This window comes from Natator depressus, chromosome 1 (assembly GCF_965152275.1).
Source record: "Natator depressus isolate rNatDep1 chromosome 1, rNatDep2.hap1, whole genome shotgun sequence".
NCBI lineage: Eukaryota > Metazoa > Chordata > Testudines > Cheloniidae > Natator > Natator depressus.
Window position 1 is genome coordinate 37,420,899 of NC_134234.1, and position 16,723 is coordinate 37,437,621.

The window sequence follows — 16,723 nt, forward strand, 5'->3', positions numbered from 1 at the left end:
TTCCATAGCCTCCACACCCAGAAGCCCAAGAACGCGGTGGGGGGGTCACCGGCCAACCAGCCACTCCGCCACAGAGGATTGCCCCAAAAAAAGAAGGCTGGCATTCAATAAATTTTAAAGTTGTAAACTTTTAAAGTGCTGTGTGGCATTTTCCTTCCCTCCTCCACCACCCCTCCTGGGCTACCTTGGTAGTCATCCCCCTATTTGTGTGATGAATGAATAAAGAATGCATGAATGTGAAGCAACAATGACTTTATTGCCTCTGCAAGCAATGATCGAAGGGAGGAGGGGTTGGTGGTTAGCTTACAGGGAAGTAGAGTGAACCAAGGGGCGGGGGGTTTTATCAAGGAGAAACAAAGAGATCTTTCACACCGTAGCCTGGCCAGTCATGAAACTGGTTTTCAAAGCTTCTCTAATGCGTGCCGCACCCTCCTGTGCTCTTCTAACCGCCCTGGCGTCTGGCTGCGCGTAACCAGCAGCCTGGCGATTTGCCTCAACCTTCCACCCCGCCATAAACGTCTCCCCCTTACTCTCACAGATATTGTGGAGCGCACAGCAAGCAGTAATAACAGTGGGAATATTGGTTTCGCTGAGGTCTAAGCGAGTCAGTAAACTACGCCAGCGCGCCTGTAAACATCCAAATGCACATTCTACCACCATTCTGCACTTGCTCAGCCTCTAGCTGAACAGCTCCTGACTACTGTCCAGGCTGCCTGTGTACGGCTTCATGAGCCATGGCATTAAGGGGTAGGCTGGGTCCCCAAGGATACATATAGGCATTTCAACGTCCCCAACAGTTATTTTCTGGTCTGGGAATAAAGTCCCTTCCTGCAGCTTTTGAAACAGACCAGAGTTCCTGAAGATGCAAGCGTCATGTACCTTTCCCGGCCATCCCACGTTGATTTTGGTGAAACGTCCCTTGTGATCCACCAGAGCTTGCAGCACTACTGAAAAGTACCCCTTGCGGTTTATGTACGCGCCGGCTTGGTGCTCCGGTGCCAAGATAGGGATATCGGTTCCGTCTATGGCCCCACCACAGTTAGGGAATCCCATTGCAGCAAAGCCATCCACTATGACGTGCACATTTCCCAGGGTAACTACCCTTGATATCAGCAGATCTTTGATTGCGTGGGCTACTTGCATCACAGCAGCTCCCACAGTAGATTTGCCCACTCCAAATTGATTCCCAACTGACCGGTAGCTGTCTGGCGTTGCAAGCTTCCACAGGGCTATCGCCACTTGCTTCTCAACTGTGAGGTCTGCTCTCATCTTGGTATTCATGCGCTTCAGGGCAGGGGAAAGCAAGTCACAAAGTTCCACGAAAGTGCCCTTACGCATGCGAAAGTTTCACAGCCACTGGGAATCGTCCCAGACCTGCAACACTATGCGGTCCCACCAGTCTGTGCTTGTTTCCCGAGCCCAGAATCGGCGTTCCACCGCATGAACCTGCCCCATTAGCACGATGCATGCATTGGCAGGGCCCATGCTTTCAGAGAAATCTGTGTCCATGTCCCGATCACTCACGTGACCGCGCTGACGTCGCCTCCTCGCCCGGTATCGCTCTGCCAGGTTCTGGTGCTGCATATAATGCGTGTGGTGTTTAATGTGCTCCTAATTGCCAAAGTGATCTGAGCGGCCTCCATGCTTGCCTTGATATGGCGTCCGCACAGAAAAAAGGCGCGGAACGATTGTCTGCCATTGCTCTGACGGAGGGAGGGGCGACTGACGACATGGCTTACAGGGTTGGCTTCAGGGAGCTAAAATCAACAAAGGGGGTGGCTTTACATCAAGGAGTATTTCAGGCAGGACTTCACGGAGGGTTCCAATAAGAAATGGTGCAGCTAAGTTATTGTTCTTATTGGAACAAGGAGGTTAGTCTGGCCTCTGATTGATACATGGCTAGATTTACCTCGCTGCACCTTCTCTGTGAGTGACTGCAGTGTGACTTAGAGGAATGAGTCCCCTAGACGGGGGGGGAAGCCTTTGTTTGAGTACAAAACAAATCTGGTCTATTTTTTGTTTTGATCCACTCCATCTATCTTTTACATCTTTGGCTGGCAGCAGACGGTGCAGAAGGACTGCATGCCATCCACATCTCATGGCTGCCTGGCAGAAGATGATGCAATAGGACTGCTAGCAATCCGTATCGCCTGCCTGCTCACCATAAGACGGTTCAATAGGACTGACTGCAGGACTAAAGAGAATGACCTGGTCAAGTCACTCCAAAATTAGTCCCTGCGCCCATGTCTGCCCAGGCGCTCCTGGCCGACGTGGCCAGGAGCACCTCGGACATGACGAGGACGGCTACCAGTCGTACTGTACTGTCTGCTGCCACAAGGCAAGGGGTTGATGCTGCTGTGTAGCAATGCAGTACCACATCTGCCAGCACCCAGAAGACATAGGGTGACGGTTACCTGAGCGGGCTCCATGCTTGCCGTGGTATGGCATCTGCACAGGTAACTCAGGAAAAAAGGCGCGAAATGATTGTCTGCCCTTGCTTTCACGGAGGGAGGGAGGGAACAGGGGCCTGACGATATGTACCTAGAACCACCCGTGACAATGTTTTAGCCCCATCAGGCATTGGGATCTCAACCCAGAATTCCAATGGGCAGCGGAGACTGCGGGAACTGTGGGATAGCCACCCACAGTGCAACGCTCCGGAAGTCGACGCTTGCCTCGGTACTGTGGAAGCACTCCGCCGAGTTAATGCACTTAATGCACTTAGAGCATTTTCTGTGGGGACACACACACTCGAATATATAAAACCGATTTCTAAAAAACCGACTTCTATAAATTCGACCTAATTCCGTAGTGTAGACATACCCTAAGTCAATCTAAATGTTAAGTATAGGCCAGGGCTAACTCATGGTCTATACTACAAAATTATGCTGAAAAAATATCACTCCCCCAAGTGACATGGCGATGCTGGCAAAGCCCCCAGTGTTGTCACAGCTATGCTGACAAAAGCATGCTGCTGCTGCTGGCAGCATAGCTGATAATGTTTGGAGAGGAGGTATTACTATGCTGGCAGAACTCCTCTTGTTGGCGTACACTGTGTGTGTCTACACTAAGTAGCTATACCGGCATAGGCTCTCTAGCAGAGCAGGGAATTGAACCCAGGTCTCTTAAATTTCAGGCTAGAGCTCTGACCATATTAGGATCATATATTTTTGAATATCTACACAGTCTACAGTAGGGGTGAAGGTATCTCATTCTGGTCACACGTGGAGCGTGAAAGAATACCACCACCATTTTTTACCTCCATTCTGACTCTTGATTTGGACAACTTTTTCACTAGGAACTGAATGGAGATCACAAGATTTATCTGACATCGACCATCAAGTGAACATCAGATGGTAATACTAGATTTGGAACTTGCAAACCTAAAATGATCCACTTTGTGTCTACAATTACAAATCTGCTGTATATATTGTATTCATCTTAATACTGTTGTAGAATAATTTCTGGTTTTAAAAAGTTATTTTCAGTAGAAAATAGAAATCAGCAGATGACTTAATGGAGAAATCTAATATTGTTCTGTAGAAGAACTTGCACTAAATTGTATATCATAGGCAGAGTGAATAAACGTGTGCAAATACAATAGGAGTGCTTAACCAAAAATGTTCCCCAGTGCACAAGTATGTTCTAGTTTTCACAGCTTAAATCCCATGTATATTTTTGCATCATTAGTGAAACAAGAGTGGTTTTCTTCATTTGGTACAGTTATAGATCTTCCCTTAAAGGCTTTTTCCTATGGCAATTGCAGACAGAAGTGCTGTCATCAGGTTGAGGTACAAGTTCCATTCCATCTCTTATTTCAGGTTTGCTGGCTTGGTGCTTGGCATATTTCTGAAATATGTAAGTGACATTTAAGAGAGCTGACACACTAGCATGTAATTCATGTAACAGACTTCTCCTTTCCATTCTTAAACCTTGCTTTAAACACTGCTTTCTACATCATTTACAGTCTGTTTACTAGGTTTTCACTGAAACACCTACTAATAAACTCAATTGCCTCTGGAACTTCCTTTAATGTTTTGTCTTATGTTCTATTAAATGTCAGCTTTAATACTGTCATCAACAGTATGAAACTGCTTAATATAAACACATGCAAATGATTGGTCATATTTTGGCACACTAAACAGTCCAAAAAGTGATGTCATTAACCTGTGCATGCATATGAGATCTGATTCTTTTAGCAGAACAGCAAAGCAATTCAATACCCATAAAGGGTTTCTGAGTCACATTAGAATTCTGCTTCTTGAAGTGAAAGTAACGTCAATTGTGCCATTCACAAACTGGTTGGATCTATACCCTTTTATTCAATCCTGCATCTCTTTCACATACCCTCTTGGATGGCCAGTTATCATCTTAGATGCTTCCCAAGTCCCCTCTGTGGACAACATTCCTTCTTCTGCTCTCCCGCCCCGGTCCTCAGGCTGTGACCAACTCCTGTTACTCCTTCTTTCACAATATCTCTGTAATTCAATTAATAATGGGCCCAACCTTCCATTCCCATGAGCAAATCCATAGAAGGAAGCTAAAAGGGAGGATCTCTGTGGGGTTCTCAGTTTTATCCGCAATTGTTACATTGCTGAGTATGAATTGCTCACCACCAAGAAACAGGCCCTGGGACAGCCCACAAATTCCATGGATCCCCCAGAATCAGTGGGAGACTAGTGCCATCTGCAACACACTTGGGTCTTTGGTCTGCTCTGCTACCTGGCAGCACAGCTGCCATATTGCCAGGGCTTCCTTTCCCAGTAACCAGAACCAGGGCCACCCAAAGAACCAATGCCATGCTGGGACATTAGTTCAGGAGGATGAAGTTGGAGCAAAAGGAGGAACACTAGCCAAAGGGTCAAAGGCCAATGGAAGATCACCTGTCTTAATCAGAAATAAAGCATTACAAAACACTGAATACAAATCAGATGGGGTGAGGGCGGAAAGTCATGAGACCCATTTCACAGTAGGACTGCTGGTAGCTCAGATTGCATCCCAATAATAATGAGATACGTTCTATCAGAGTTCTTGAATGATCCCTTACAACCTATCATGAACAATGTCTTAAGATATGTGGACTGAATAGAAAACTGTAGGGCTAGAACTAGTACCAGCTAGGCAAAAACGTAACCAAATGACACACTGTACTAACCTGGAACACTTTGTAATAATAGCAGTAAAGCCTGTGAGGCTGCAGTAATTCTCTTGCAACTAACTGACCTTCTTTAGCAATCTTTCTAGCTTCTTCATCATTTACCTGAGAAATTGGAAAGAAACAGCGGGGAATAAAAGAGCAATCAGTGAATCACTCAATTTCCTTCTAGCATGATAACTCTCATTAAGAGGGCTGTTCAGATCTGCAGTAATAGCTGGAATGCTATCCACGTACAATTACCGATACAGTGCAAGAACACTGTTCCAGGTTCCAGGTTTTTAGAATTTATCAATATGCTTGCATGGTCACAAAGACATTGATATCTTTAGGTTGTTGGTAAGAGTATTGGTGGCCAATTGTATATATTTGGAGAAATCAGTCAGTTACCGCTCTACTATATTGTTCAAGTCACAGCCCAGTTCATAAGCAGCTTTGATGTCTCTCACACAGATTTGATTACACAGAATACAGAGCTGTAGTTGTTGTCTTTTCCTACTGCGTGTAATTAAGTGTTTTTGTTTCCAGCTTTGTTCTTTGTGAAGCTTTTCAACTGAACCATCCTTGGTAGCACACGTGGAATGTGTTTTGGTGATGTGGGTAGTGTACTAAACACTTGTATTCAAGAGTTTTAGAGCTTCCATTTCAAAGCTTGTAGTGTCCTTCATCTGGTCCTTTGTGAACAACTACAGTACTCAGAACTGAAACATTCCTTGTGTTTCTCACACTGCTCGTTTCAGTTTTGAAGCCTAAGCTCTATTCTACTTCACCACAATAACGTTTGGCATATTTATAAATATCCCTTCTCTCTCATTCTATGTTACAGGAAGGTATTATTTTGGTGCATCTGATCAGGATATCTGTATTAATAATTTGTACTCTGTGATCACAGCATTTGAAAAAAAAATTAATCCAAGGTTTGAAAGCAATCTTTAAAGATCTGAAAATCTGTTTAAAGTTGTTCTACAGCAAAACATTTAAGCACATGCCTAAAGTTAAGCCTGTGCTTAAGTGCTTTCCTGAATGGGGATGTTTACCTGAATTGGGGCCTTATTATTTATTTAACTAAATGAAAGTAATAGCAATATATGCACCTTTTATCTCAGTGCAGAGTTGATGCAGAACACGGATTTAGCAATACAAAAGGAAGAGGACCACTAGGAATGTGTGTTTGTGTGTCAATTTACCCCTTTTAACTTTGTTGGTAACAACACTTACCTTAGCCCATTTTATTTTTTCTAGCAAGTCATCAAGGCTTCTTTTAATTGGAACATAATGCTTCCATGGCTTTAATTCACTGTAGAAGTGCTCATAGTATTGAGAAGTTTGTTTCAGTACTAGACTGTCACCCAACATGAGGTATGGGAATCTGTACGCTGCTACTGTCCCATCTACATTCACTTGATATTTGTACTGTAAAGTGAAAACAAAGAAGCAAAAAAGGAGAAAAAATATTTTGAATCAAAATATCTAATCTTTCAGCCTATTTAGTGTTATATACATGCACAGTTTCAAAACATCCTGGAAATAATAAGTATCCAGAGAAAGGCACCTGTCATAAATATAAAGGGAAGGGTAACCACCTTTAAATCCCTCCTGGCCCGAGGCAAAACCCTTTCACCTGTAAAGGGTTAAGAAGCTAAGGTAACCTCGCTGGCACCTGACCAAAGTGACCAATGAGGAGACAAGATACTTTCAAAGCTGGAGGGTGGGGAACAAAGGGTCTGTCTGTCTGTGTGATGCTTTTGCTGGGAACAGATCAGGAGTGCAGCTCAGAACTCCTGTAAAAAGTTAGTAAGTAATCTAGCTAGAAATGCATTAGATTTCCTTTTGTTTAATGGCTGGTAAAATACACTGTGCTGAATGGAATGTATATTCCTGTTTTTGTGTCTTTTTGTAACTTAAGGTTTTGCCTAGAGGGATTCTCTATGTTTTGAATCTGATTACCCTGTAAGGTATTTACTATCCTGATTTTACAGAGGTGATTCTTTTACCTTTTCTTTCATTAAAATTCGTCTTTTAAGAACCTGATTGTTTTTTCATTGTTCTTAAGATCCAAGGGTTTGGGTCTGTGTTCACCTATACACAGGTGAGGATTTTTATCAAGCCTTCCCCAGGAAAGGGAGTGTAGGGCTTGGGGGGATATTTTGGGGGGAAGACATCTCCAAGTGAGCTCTTTCCTTGTTCTTTGTTTAACACGCTTGGTGGTAGCAGCATAGGGTTCAAGGACAAGGCAAAGTTTGTACCTTGAGGAGGTTTTTAACCTAAGCTGGTAAGAATAAGCTTAGGGGTCTTTCATGCAGGTCCCCACATCTGTACCCTAGAGTTCAGAGTGGGGAAGGAACCTTGACAGCACCATCTTGTGGTTTAGGCCCAAGACTGGTAATTAAGAACCTTTGGATTCTAATCATGGATCTGACACAGATTTTGGGGAAATCATTTACCTCTATGCCTCAGTGTTCGCACTTACCTACCCCACAGGGCTAACCTCAGGGTCAATTAAAAACATGCCAAATACTGCTCACCCTAATAGTCCCACAGAAGTCAATAAATAAAGCAAGATGGATATGGCTCAATGTTTGTGAAGTGTAAACCCAGTAAAAAAAAACAAAACAAAACAAAAAAAAAACCAACTGACAGTAGGAGTAAGAAAATCAAATGCTTTCATCTAGGTGCCCACCAAGGCTTTTCAGATCATCCATATCAGCTCCATGTTTTATATGCATGAATTCCAAATATTATACAGTTTATTATGAAGAACCTCACCCCTTGTTGTCCTCAGCTCACATCACAAAACCACAACACAATTCACATGGACACCATAATGGGCATTCTGTTAAGAAGAGGGCTGGGACAAGGACAGAGCTGTGGGTGAGGAAAGCTGTCATCTAGTTTTACTCTATGTTTCTCATGAAAATCTCTCATTTCAATTAAAAGGAAACAGAGCAATAGTAAAAATTGCACTAAGTCAGTGTTTCCCAAACTTGGGACACCGCTTGTTCAGGGAAAGCCTGTGGTGGGCTGGGCTGGTTTGGTTCGCCGCTGCAGGCCAATGGGGGCTGCGGGAAGCGGCGCAGGCAAGGGACGTACCAGTTGCCACTTCCTGCAACCCCCATTGGCCTGGAACAGCAAACTGCGACCAGTGGGAGTCACGATCGGCCGAACCTGCGGATGCGGCAGGTAAACAAACTGGCCCGGCCCGCCAGGGGCTTTCCCTGCACAAGCGGCGTCCCAAGTTTGGGAAACACTGCACTAAGTAATATAAGGTGTTCACTTTGGAGAGGGCTGTTTTTAGCATTTCTGATATAATCCAAGGGGCAGAACCTCAGATGGCATAAAATATAATAGCTACTGAAGTCAATGCAGCTGTGACAATTTATACCAGCTGAGGCTATGCCACCTTTACTTCCAGAGATTTATAACTCTGCTGCAACTTTGTTTACAGGATCGCTGTTCACTTTCCCTCAAGGATCAGCAGATTCATTACGTTCTACTAAAGCCACTAAATCAAAATTAAAAATTTGTAAGGCAAAAATAAGGTTTAACAGAATTGCAAATGATAATGTTTTTAATATATTAGAGGCTCTAAGTTGAATCAGTCCCCAAATGCTCTCCTCTCCATCTCCTCACTCACAACCCTTCTCCTTGAGGTGGTGTGACTTCATACCATCCCCAGTGAATGGCACAATATAACCCAAGCAGTTTAATCTGGCACAATATAACCGAAGAGGACAGAAACAGAACATTGATGCCAACCATGCCTGCCTGTTTTGTGAATCACATTTAATAGTAAATATGAAGAAGAAATAACATTAGGGCTAAATCCAGCTGCCAGGAAACTCTGACTGCAGATGTCTGCACATGAGCAAAGTAAAAGAGGACATTTCACATCCTCCCCCTCGCCACTGCTCAGATCTGGGTGCTGCTGACATGGCAATTGAAGGAGCTGCAGGATCAAATAAATCAGCAACATTCAATATACTTCTCTGATACACTGCTACAAGAACTGTTTTTGAAATACACAGTGCACCTACATCTATATAAAATATGCCTATTGTTTGCATGTTAAGTAAGAAATAAACACAGTTACAGTGGGTCAGAAATCTGCATACAGGACCTGATCCAAAGCCCACTAAGGTCAAAGAGACCATAGTGGATAGCACAGTATGGCTTTTTTAAAGGATGTTTTACACTGTTTTTATTTATGGGTAAAATATCTATTTTGTATGGACACATGTGCCCAGGGCAGCATAACTTTTTCAAACACTGAAATGCAATCAGCAAAGTTAAAAAGGAAAGCTGCCTCTCTTCAGTTAGTAACCATTTAACTGCAAAGTAAGCCCATGTCTTCAGTATAATGTGGCAAACCTTAAAGAAGTCAAAGAATCCCATCAGCTGAGCCTTTCCCAGCTCTTTCTCCTTGTCTCGGAAGAAGAAATATCCTGTTATTCCAGCATCTAGTAGCTCTGGATTCTCCTTAGATAGCTGCACCAATTGAAGACGTTCTTCACGGCTGTCTCGACCTCTAAAGAAAGCTCGCTCTGTTTTGTTGTGCCAGAAAGGGCCTACATATATTGAATGGGGGGGTGGGGGGGGAAGAAGCCTTGAAATCTTCAAGTTACACATGCTCATACATTCAATATGAATTTGTTATGATATCAGGGTCATGCTCCCATGTATGGTAAAACAGGTATCAACATAATTTCCATTATGAACTTGTTAAAGAAATATTTAAACCTAACTGGTAAATATTTGCCCTGTCCTGAAGTTTTGGCAAGGAAAAAATTCTTAAATGTGAAATTAAGTCTTTTTTTCTTTTAAGAAACAAAGAGCTCTGTGAAGCTTGAACGATTGTCCGTTCCACCAACAGAAGCTGGTCCTATAAAAGATATTACACCTCACCTATCTTGTCTCTAAGAAAATTATTTGTCTTTCAACAAATTGTCAAGAAAATAATTCTGTTAGTTTTTAACTTATATGAGTACTGAATACTGTGAAATCTGAGCAAGAGACCTTCAATCTTAAAAGTCCATCCAAATATCCCAACACATAATTCCACTCCACTTTTAGTAACCTCTGTTAAGCAGCCAATATTGCCATCTTTGAGGGGTCACTTAAAGGTGACCTACAGAGGAATAAAAAGGTGGTGTATCCTTTTCTGTATCTTTACAATATACAGAGAAGTCCTGTAAGATTTTCACTCTGCTTGCTTGTTGTTATACTTTTAGAAATATCCAAAATGTCAAATCTTGCCTTTCCTGTTTGTGCTGGTAGTCTCCCTGGAGGACCCAGAGAAGTGGAATGGGAGCAGCTTATTCCATCTTTAATTGAAGGAACAGGTATACTGAGTCATTAACAGAGACCTTGTGTCCAAACTGTTTATCAGGTATTTGAATTAAGTAAATATTTGGTGAAGGAGAGGGAGCTTTAAACTGTCTAAATAAACATCACTTCCTTAATCAGGTTTCATTTTTTTGGTGCTCATCACTTCATATTACTAATTCCCTAAGCGGCCACAGAGGCTCCCAGGAAAAACAGAATTTTTCTAGCGTTCAAACAAACAAATTGGGGAAAAAAAGCCTGGCCCTTGAGGTTTTCTTTATACACAGACAATATTTTTCCATTTTCAGGCCAAATGAAAGACAATTTTCAGTGTAGTGGAGGCTGTCTTGAAAGAGGTTATGCAGTCATTTTCACAGTTTAATTTAAACAATTACAACAATAGCCCAAATCCTCTCTCAGGAACTGGACTAGTATTTGGTTATAATTAGCATTCTAAAGCACTTTACTGGATGAAGGGAGTTATAATCATGATATTTACATCTGTCAAGAAACCAGAGTAACTACACTTCACTGGGCACTTATTTTCTAAAAACATTCCAATGCAAAATGTAATAATTGTACTTTGCATACTAACATGACAGAGCACAAATCACTTCAAAGGGATTTTTATGGTCTGCTTTGTGAACTTTTATACCTGTAGGAGGAAAAGATTATTTTTAATACAAAGTATTGTTCCCAGAACCCAAATGGGAGACTGTTAATTTAAAAGTCAGTGACGTTGCATGGGTGTAACTAAAGTCTGAATTTAAGGCCAAATTTTCAAGCCTGAGTGCCTAATGTTAGGCTTTGAAATCCACATTTAGGAACTAAATAAGAGCATTTTCAGCTCCCACTGATGTCAGTGGATGTTGTAGGTGTTCAGCACTTCTGAAAATCAGGCCACTCTTATTTAGATACTTATATAAGTTATCCGGCTTTGAAAATTTTGGCCAATATCTCTCTTTACATATATTCTGCTACTTCGCCTTTGACAGAGTTATGAATTGATTTGTAAAGCCTATGAGTTCCGATTTACCTGTGTTTCCTTGAATAGAAAGGAGGTCATTTGTAACACCACGTAGGGTTTCAAGTGTTGAATGGGTTATATCATATGTTGGAAGGACTAGGTCTCTTGAATCCACAGAGCCACACCATGAAATGACAGGGATAGGGCCAGGCGTTTCATTTGCTTTTCGATGTTCCATTGGCCAGTCTCCAACATTAAGATAAAACTCCACATCAGGGAGACGAACCTAGAAGTATATCCAATACAGGACAATTACACACGAATTTATGCTTCAACTACTCATGCTTTAAAAGTAAAGTACGGTCATCAGTTTTCTTGTGTCAAAGAATCAATCGTTTTCAGTGTTGTAGCTGGGTTGGTCTCCGGATATGAAGACACACAAGGTAGGAGAGGAAGTATCTTTTATTCCACCAACTTCTGACGGTGGAAGGGACAGTGCCGTAGGAGACCACTTAAAATGAAGTGTGCAATTAAGAGGTATCAGACAGTAAAGTGTGTTATAAATTGTTGTAATGGACTCATTATTTATCCAACAGCCTGAAACCCCTTAAATGCCCACTTCACTTTAAGTGGCCACCTACAACATATGTAAACCCCCTATGCTTAACAATCTGCCCTAACTTGTATTTAGCTCTGACACTCTAGTTACCTTCCCCAGACCTGAAGAACAGCTCTGTGAAGCTCAAAAGCTTGTCCCTTCCACCAACAGAAGTTGGTCCAATAAAAGATTTTATCTCACCTATCTTGTCTCTCACAATCAGTCAATCAAGCCACCAAACAATGATCAGCACTGTTTGAGATAAAGACACTGACTACAGGCTCAATCCTGCAAGCCAGCTGTGCAATTGGAGTTCCAATTCAGGAAAGCCTGTAGCATCGTAGTGCCTGCAGTTTTCCTACTGACTTCAATGGGCTTTGGATCTGATAATTAGTCACCAGTAACATCAGGCTTCCTAAACAGATATCATGCAGATGCAGAAATAAAAATAAAATCTTGGTTTAATAATTAAATATGTAGCAGTAGTTTAAGGTTTGCTACGAAAATAAAAGTATGAATATAATATTCAAATGGTAGCAAATCTGTGTGATCCAAAAGTCTTTAAGTGAAGGCTTATATAGCTGTACCTTTCTTGCCAATGAGAGCAACATTTCATCTGAGAACATTTTGAAGTCTGTGTACTTCCCTAAGGAACGACGGTAGATGTGATTATTGAGAACAGTGTAATGAACAATAGCACCTCTCGTTTGCCCAAACCTTGTTGGGACTTCATGAAGCATCCGCTGAAGGTCGATGGAGGGAAAAGAAGTGAAGTCCTTAGTAACTTGAGGCTCCTGTGATGGACAAGAGAGAATATTCTGCCAGGTCTGAGAATCTTCTTCTGGGCACTCACAGTACTCATGATAAACAGGCCCTGCAGAACACAAAGCAACGAGAATGTATGACTTCTGTGATAGTCTCAGCTCACAATACCCAAGACTCCTGATGGATACAAAAATCTAAAACTAGAGCTGGTGCAAGTCTTTTGATTTTTTTGGTTTGCTTTTAAAATAAAAAGACCATTTTTACCAACAAATATTTTCTTGGAAAATTTTCTCCTTCTAAAGTGTCAGGGTTTTTGATGGGAAAAAAAAGCCATTTTTTTTATTTTTTAGAAACCCAAAACAACTAATCATTGAAACAATTTTATTTTGGCCAAAATCCAAACAAACTGAAAATTTTTTAAAAAAAGATTTTTTTAATTTGTCATGGAAAATATCTACCATTTTTCAATCATCTCTACTGAAAAAACAAAGTCGTGTACCAGTGTCATGCTACCTGCCAGTGAGCCAGAATGCCTATAGTTATTTAAAGCATCCATCAATACTATTATTCAGCTGTACAGCTTCATTTATCAATATTTTAAGCTTTATTTAGGACTTTATGGTGCCAAAGTCTTTACATTTAATATGAGGTGCTTTCTCTCATGTAGCCTGTCCTTTTGGATCAGTGTGGATTTATACACTGTAATAAGGCCTAAGCATTTAAGTAAACTTTATTCCGTAAACTTCTAGCCAAAAACAAGTACTCTGTCACACTTTTCTTTCTGTCACACGAGTGACTATGTAAGTATGCTCCAGCCCAATACCCAGGGTACTGTCTTGCTGCAGTTGGACCACATCCCCCCTATCTACTGTCAACTTCACTTGACATCCACAGTCCTCCAATTTTTCAAAACTTTTCATTGTCTTGCACCAACATTTTCTACTGTTGTATCAATCTATTACCCCATCTGCACTGTCTCTGGCTACAGTTCTGTCCTCTCCATGTGAGCAGTAGTGGAAACAGGGAGGAAATTGTTGTAGGAGCAGCAGTGATCTGTATGCGCTGTATGACTATGCTATGTTCAAAAGGTCTGTTACACTTCCCCCCCTTTTGTCTCCTCTCCGTCTGTGAAGTCCCTCCTTGAATGCCTGTGGGATGAATGGGCTGCTGGAACAGCTGGAAGATCAGAAGAGCTCCCAGGTAGACAAGGTGTCTGGGACTCTAATAAGGCAGCACTCACACACCCAGTGCATGGACACTGGCCGAGGTGGAGTGTAACCAACCAGACGTGCCCAAGTCATCTCTAGTCGCAGGCCATGAAGAGCAGGTCCTTAAAAGGGGAAGGGGCCATGTGCTCAGGAGTGCACTCACAAGCTTGTACCTCCCGTGAAGGCCCTTTGCCCGGACCATCTGGCCAGTGGTTTGTCGCGTTGCATTCCATCGTGCCTTACCTTCAAACACTTACCTTTAAGGATCCTGACATCTCCAGTGCCGTGCCTGTCCTGGGAGCGTGAGTATGCGAGTGTGACCCCCCCTTCTCCCTTCTTTTGAGCTTAGCTATCAATATAATAAACATGCTGCTTTCTGCCAAACTCTGGTGGGTCGTTAGTCCTCCTTAAGTTTACTAGCTGGCCCAATTTCGGGTAACAGAAATTTGCTTTCATTTTTGTGGTTCCAAACTATCTGGAACTCATACTCCAATTTACTGCCTTTAACTCTCAGTTTAAAACCATTTTTGCTTCAGTTTTATAGTGTTTTATAATAGTGTACATAGGATGCTATACAAAAATAAAACTTTGATCAGGAGAAGGAAAGAGTGGGAAATGATGCTGAAGAAGTAATTTCATTTTCAGTGTTCATCCTTTCCCCTTGGTAGGCAACCAATAAACTATGAGAAGAGAGAAGAAGACCAAAGAAGCAGACCAGAAATTTGAAAACAGTTTGCATTATATTCCCCTTTTAAGTGGAATTTATAGTGTAGGGACCAGCATTGATCTAAGGTGGGCCTGTAGGAAGAAAAGAGGAGATAATGTGGGGCTGGTTATAAGATTTCAATGTCTAGAAAGGACCGTGCTTTAGAAATAACAAAGGTAAGATGGACTGAACAAATTATGAATTGCTGGGAACAACATGGATTTCCTTGCTTTACTAGGTGAGGTTTCCTTTAGACAAATATAGCATCACACTCTGGCAGATGCTGTGCTTATGTGGACACATGCCAGAAAACTAACAGCTAGGCCACAAATGAAGAAGTTCTGTCTCTGCTATGGCACTCCACAAAACCTGAAGGTCACCCTGCCTCAAGAGCTAGGGAGGCATGTTCTGAGGCAGGCCCTGAAGTTCAGGGACCATGGTCTACATGCTTAAATATTTATGTCCCATAACTTGGCAACGATCTGTATGTAGATTATTTCTGCTCCTTTAATCTGTGTAAGAGGAAGGATGTGTAAGGGGCTGCTTAAACCAGAAAAAGCATCGGTACCTCCAGTTTGTTACCCTCTCCTGACTAGCCAAAGTTTAGTCCATAGCATTTCTGTAGCTGTCACCATAAAATGGTAAACTGAAAACTTACCTTTCAAAATATAAGGAGACTGAGCTACGTGTTCATTACCATAAAGCACCTCAATCTTTAACCCTTCGTTGACACTCCCATACATCCGATACTGTATAAGAAATGACCCATCATTCCTATCCATAAGGTTAGGGATGTGGATCCCAATGACTTCTTTGGGGGAAAGTGCTTTAATTCCCACTTTAAACTGTGTTCTTCCTGAAAAGAAGAAAATAAAAATAGTTGTAGACACTGCATGCTATTAGGGTTACTTACATGAAAAATAAAAGAGAGATGCCACTGATGGATCAAATTCTGCTCTGAATTATACCAGTGTAAAGCTGAAATAACTCTATAAAACTCAGAGACATTTCTCTGGATTTACCCTGTAAACTATTCTGAGTGCACAAATTTAGCAGTCTTGCTTTATAAGATACACCAACATTAATTCCAAGAATGTATGTAAGAGGAAGAGATCACCCTGTCAAGTTTTCCCGATCACCATATGTCTAATATAAATGGACAAATCACAGATGAAAATAAGCAAGATGTAAGTTACCTCGAGGTGTGACAGTTACAATGCAGTAAGAATGTCCCAAACGTTTTGAAGCAAAGATTAACTTTATTATTCAGAATTCAAGTTAATACTGTGAGGATATGTTAGTTCCTCGGGAATCAGAGACAAGGAAAACCAGGATAAAACCCAACAGGAGTGAAGAATACTTGCCAGATGGTGGGAAGGCACTTGCAGCATGCAGGAGTCAAATACAAAATCACAGAACCATACAGTTAGAAGGGACTGCAAGGGTCATGTAGTCGAACCCCCTGCCAAGATGCAGGATTTGAGAAAGATTTATTCCTCCAAGTGGAAGAGATTCTTCATAAGGGCAGCTGGCATTCCTCTCCATCCAGTGCTGGTGGTCCAAGTAGAGATGTTGCTGAAGCCTCCATTTCCTGGAGGTTAGAGAGCGTGGACCCAGTATGCCCAATAGGGTATGGCTGGCTCACATAGTGTGAGCTAGTCCATTGCCAGTCATGATAAGACTGTGATGGAGCCCTGAACAATGATCCTCCAGGTCTCTCCATCGGGCCATGTACTGACCTCAAAGGGGAGAGTTCTCTACTTGAGGATAGTGAAAAGATGTGGCCCTGTGAAGTGAAGGATGAGTACATCTCCTCTAGGGGAAGTGCTGAGGTGAACAGCAGTCTTGGTACCTGGGCCTGTTCCAATGCTGGCGGTGGTCTCAGTGTGGAGTCATCCTTGGAATCTCTGTGGACTCCTCTGAGAGGATGTCCTCCAATGCCGTGAGTGATTCTACTGAAAGGTCATCATCGGCGTCTGTGTGGTCGCTGGTGGGACAGGTG

The 16,723-nt window shown here is 42.2% G+C and overlaps 1 protein-coding gene across 3 annotated transcripts in view; it reads right to left on the minus strand.

The window, feature by feature from the left end:
• Positions 1-264: 264 nt before the first annotated feature.
• LOC141990437 (protein O-glucosyltransferase 3-like) overlaps positions 265-16,723 on the minus strand; it is an 80,532-nt gene continuing 64,073 nt past the window's right edge. For 2 of the 3 annotated variants that reach the window (XM_074957658.1, XM_074957649.1), the window contains 7 exons: positions 15,380-15,577; positions 12,630-12,916; positions 11,514-11,730; positions 9,524-9,720; positions 6,374-6,568; positions 5,156-5,260; positions 265-3,849 (listed from right to left, as the gene is read on the minus strand). In XM_074957658.1, the coding sequence (XP_074813759.1) occupies positions 3,724-3,849; positions 5,156-5,260; positions 6,374-6,568; positions 9,524-9,720; positions 11,514-11,730; positions 12,630-12,916; positions 15,380-15,577 (1,325 nt within the window). In that variant the 3' untranslated portion in view covers positions 265-3,723. Of the gene's footprint in view, positions 3,850-4,347; positions 4,479-5,155; positions 5,261-6,373; positions 6,569-9,523; positions 9,721-11,513; positions 11,731-12,629; positions 12,917-15,379; positions 15,578-16,723 lie in introns of all 3 variants that reach the window. The other variant, XM_074957641.1, reaches the window with a different exon arrangement.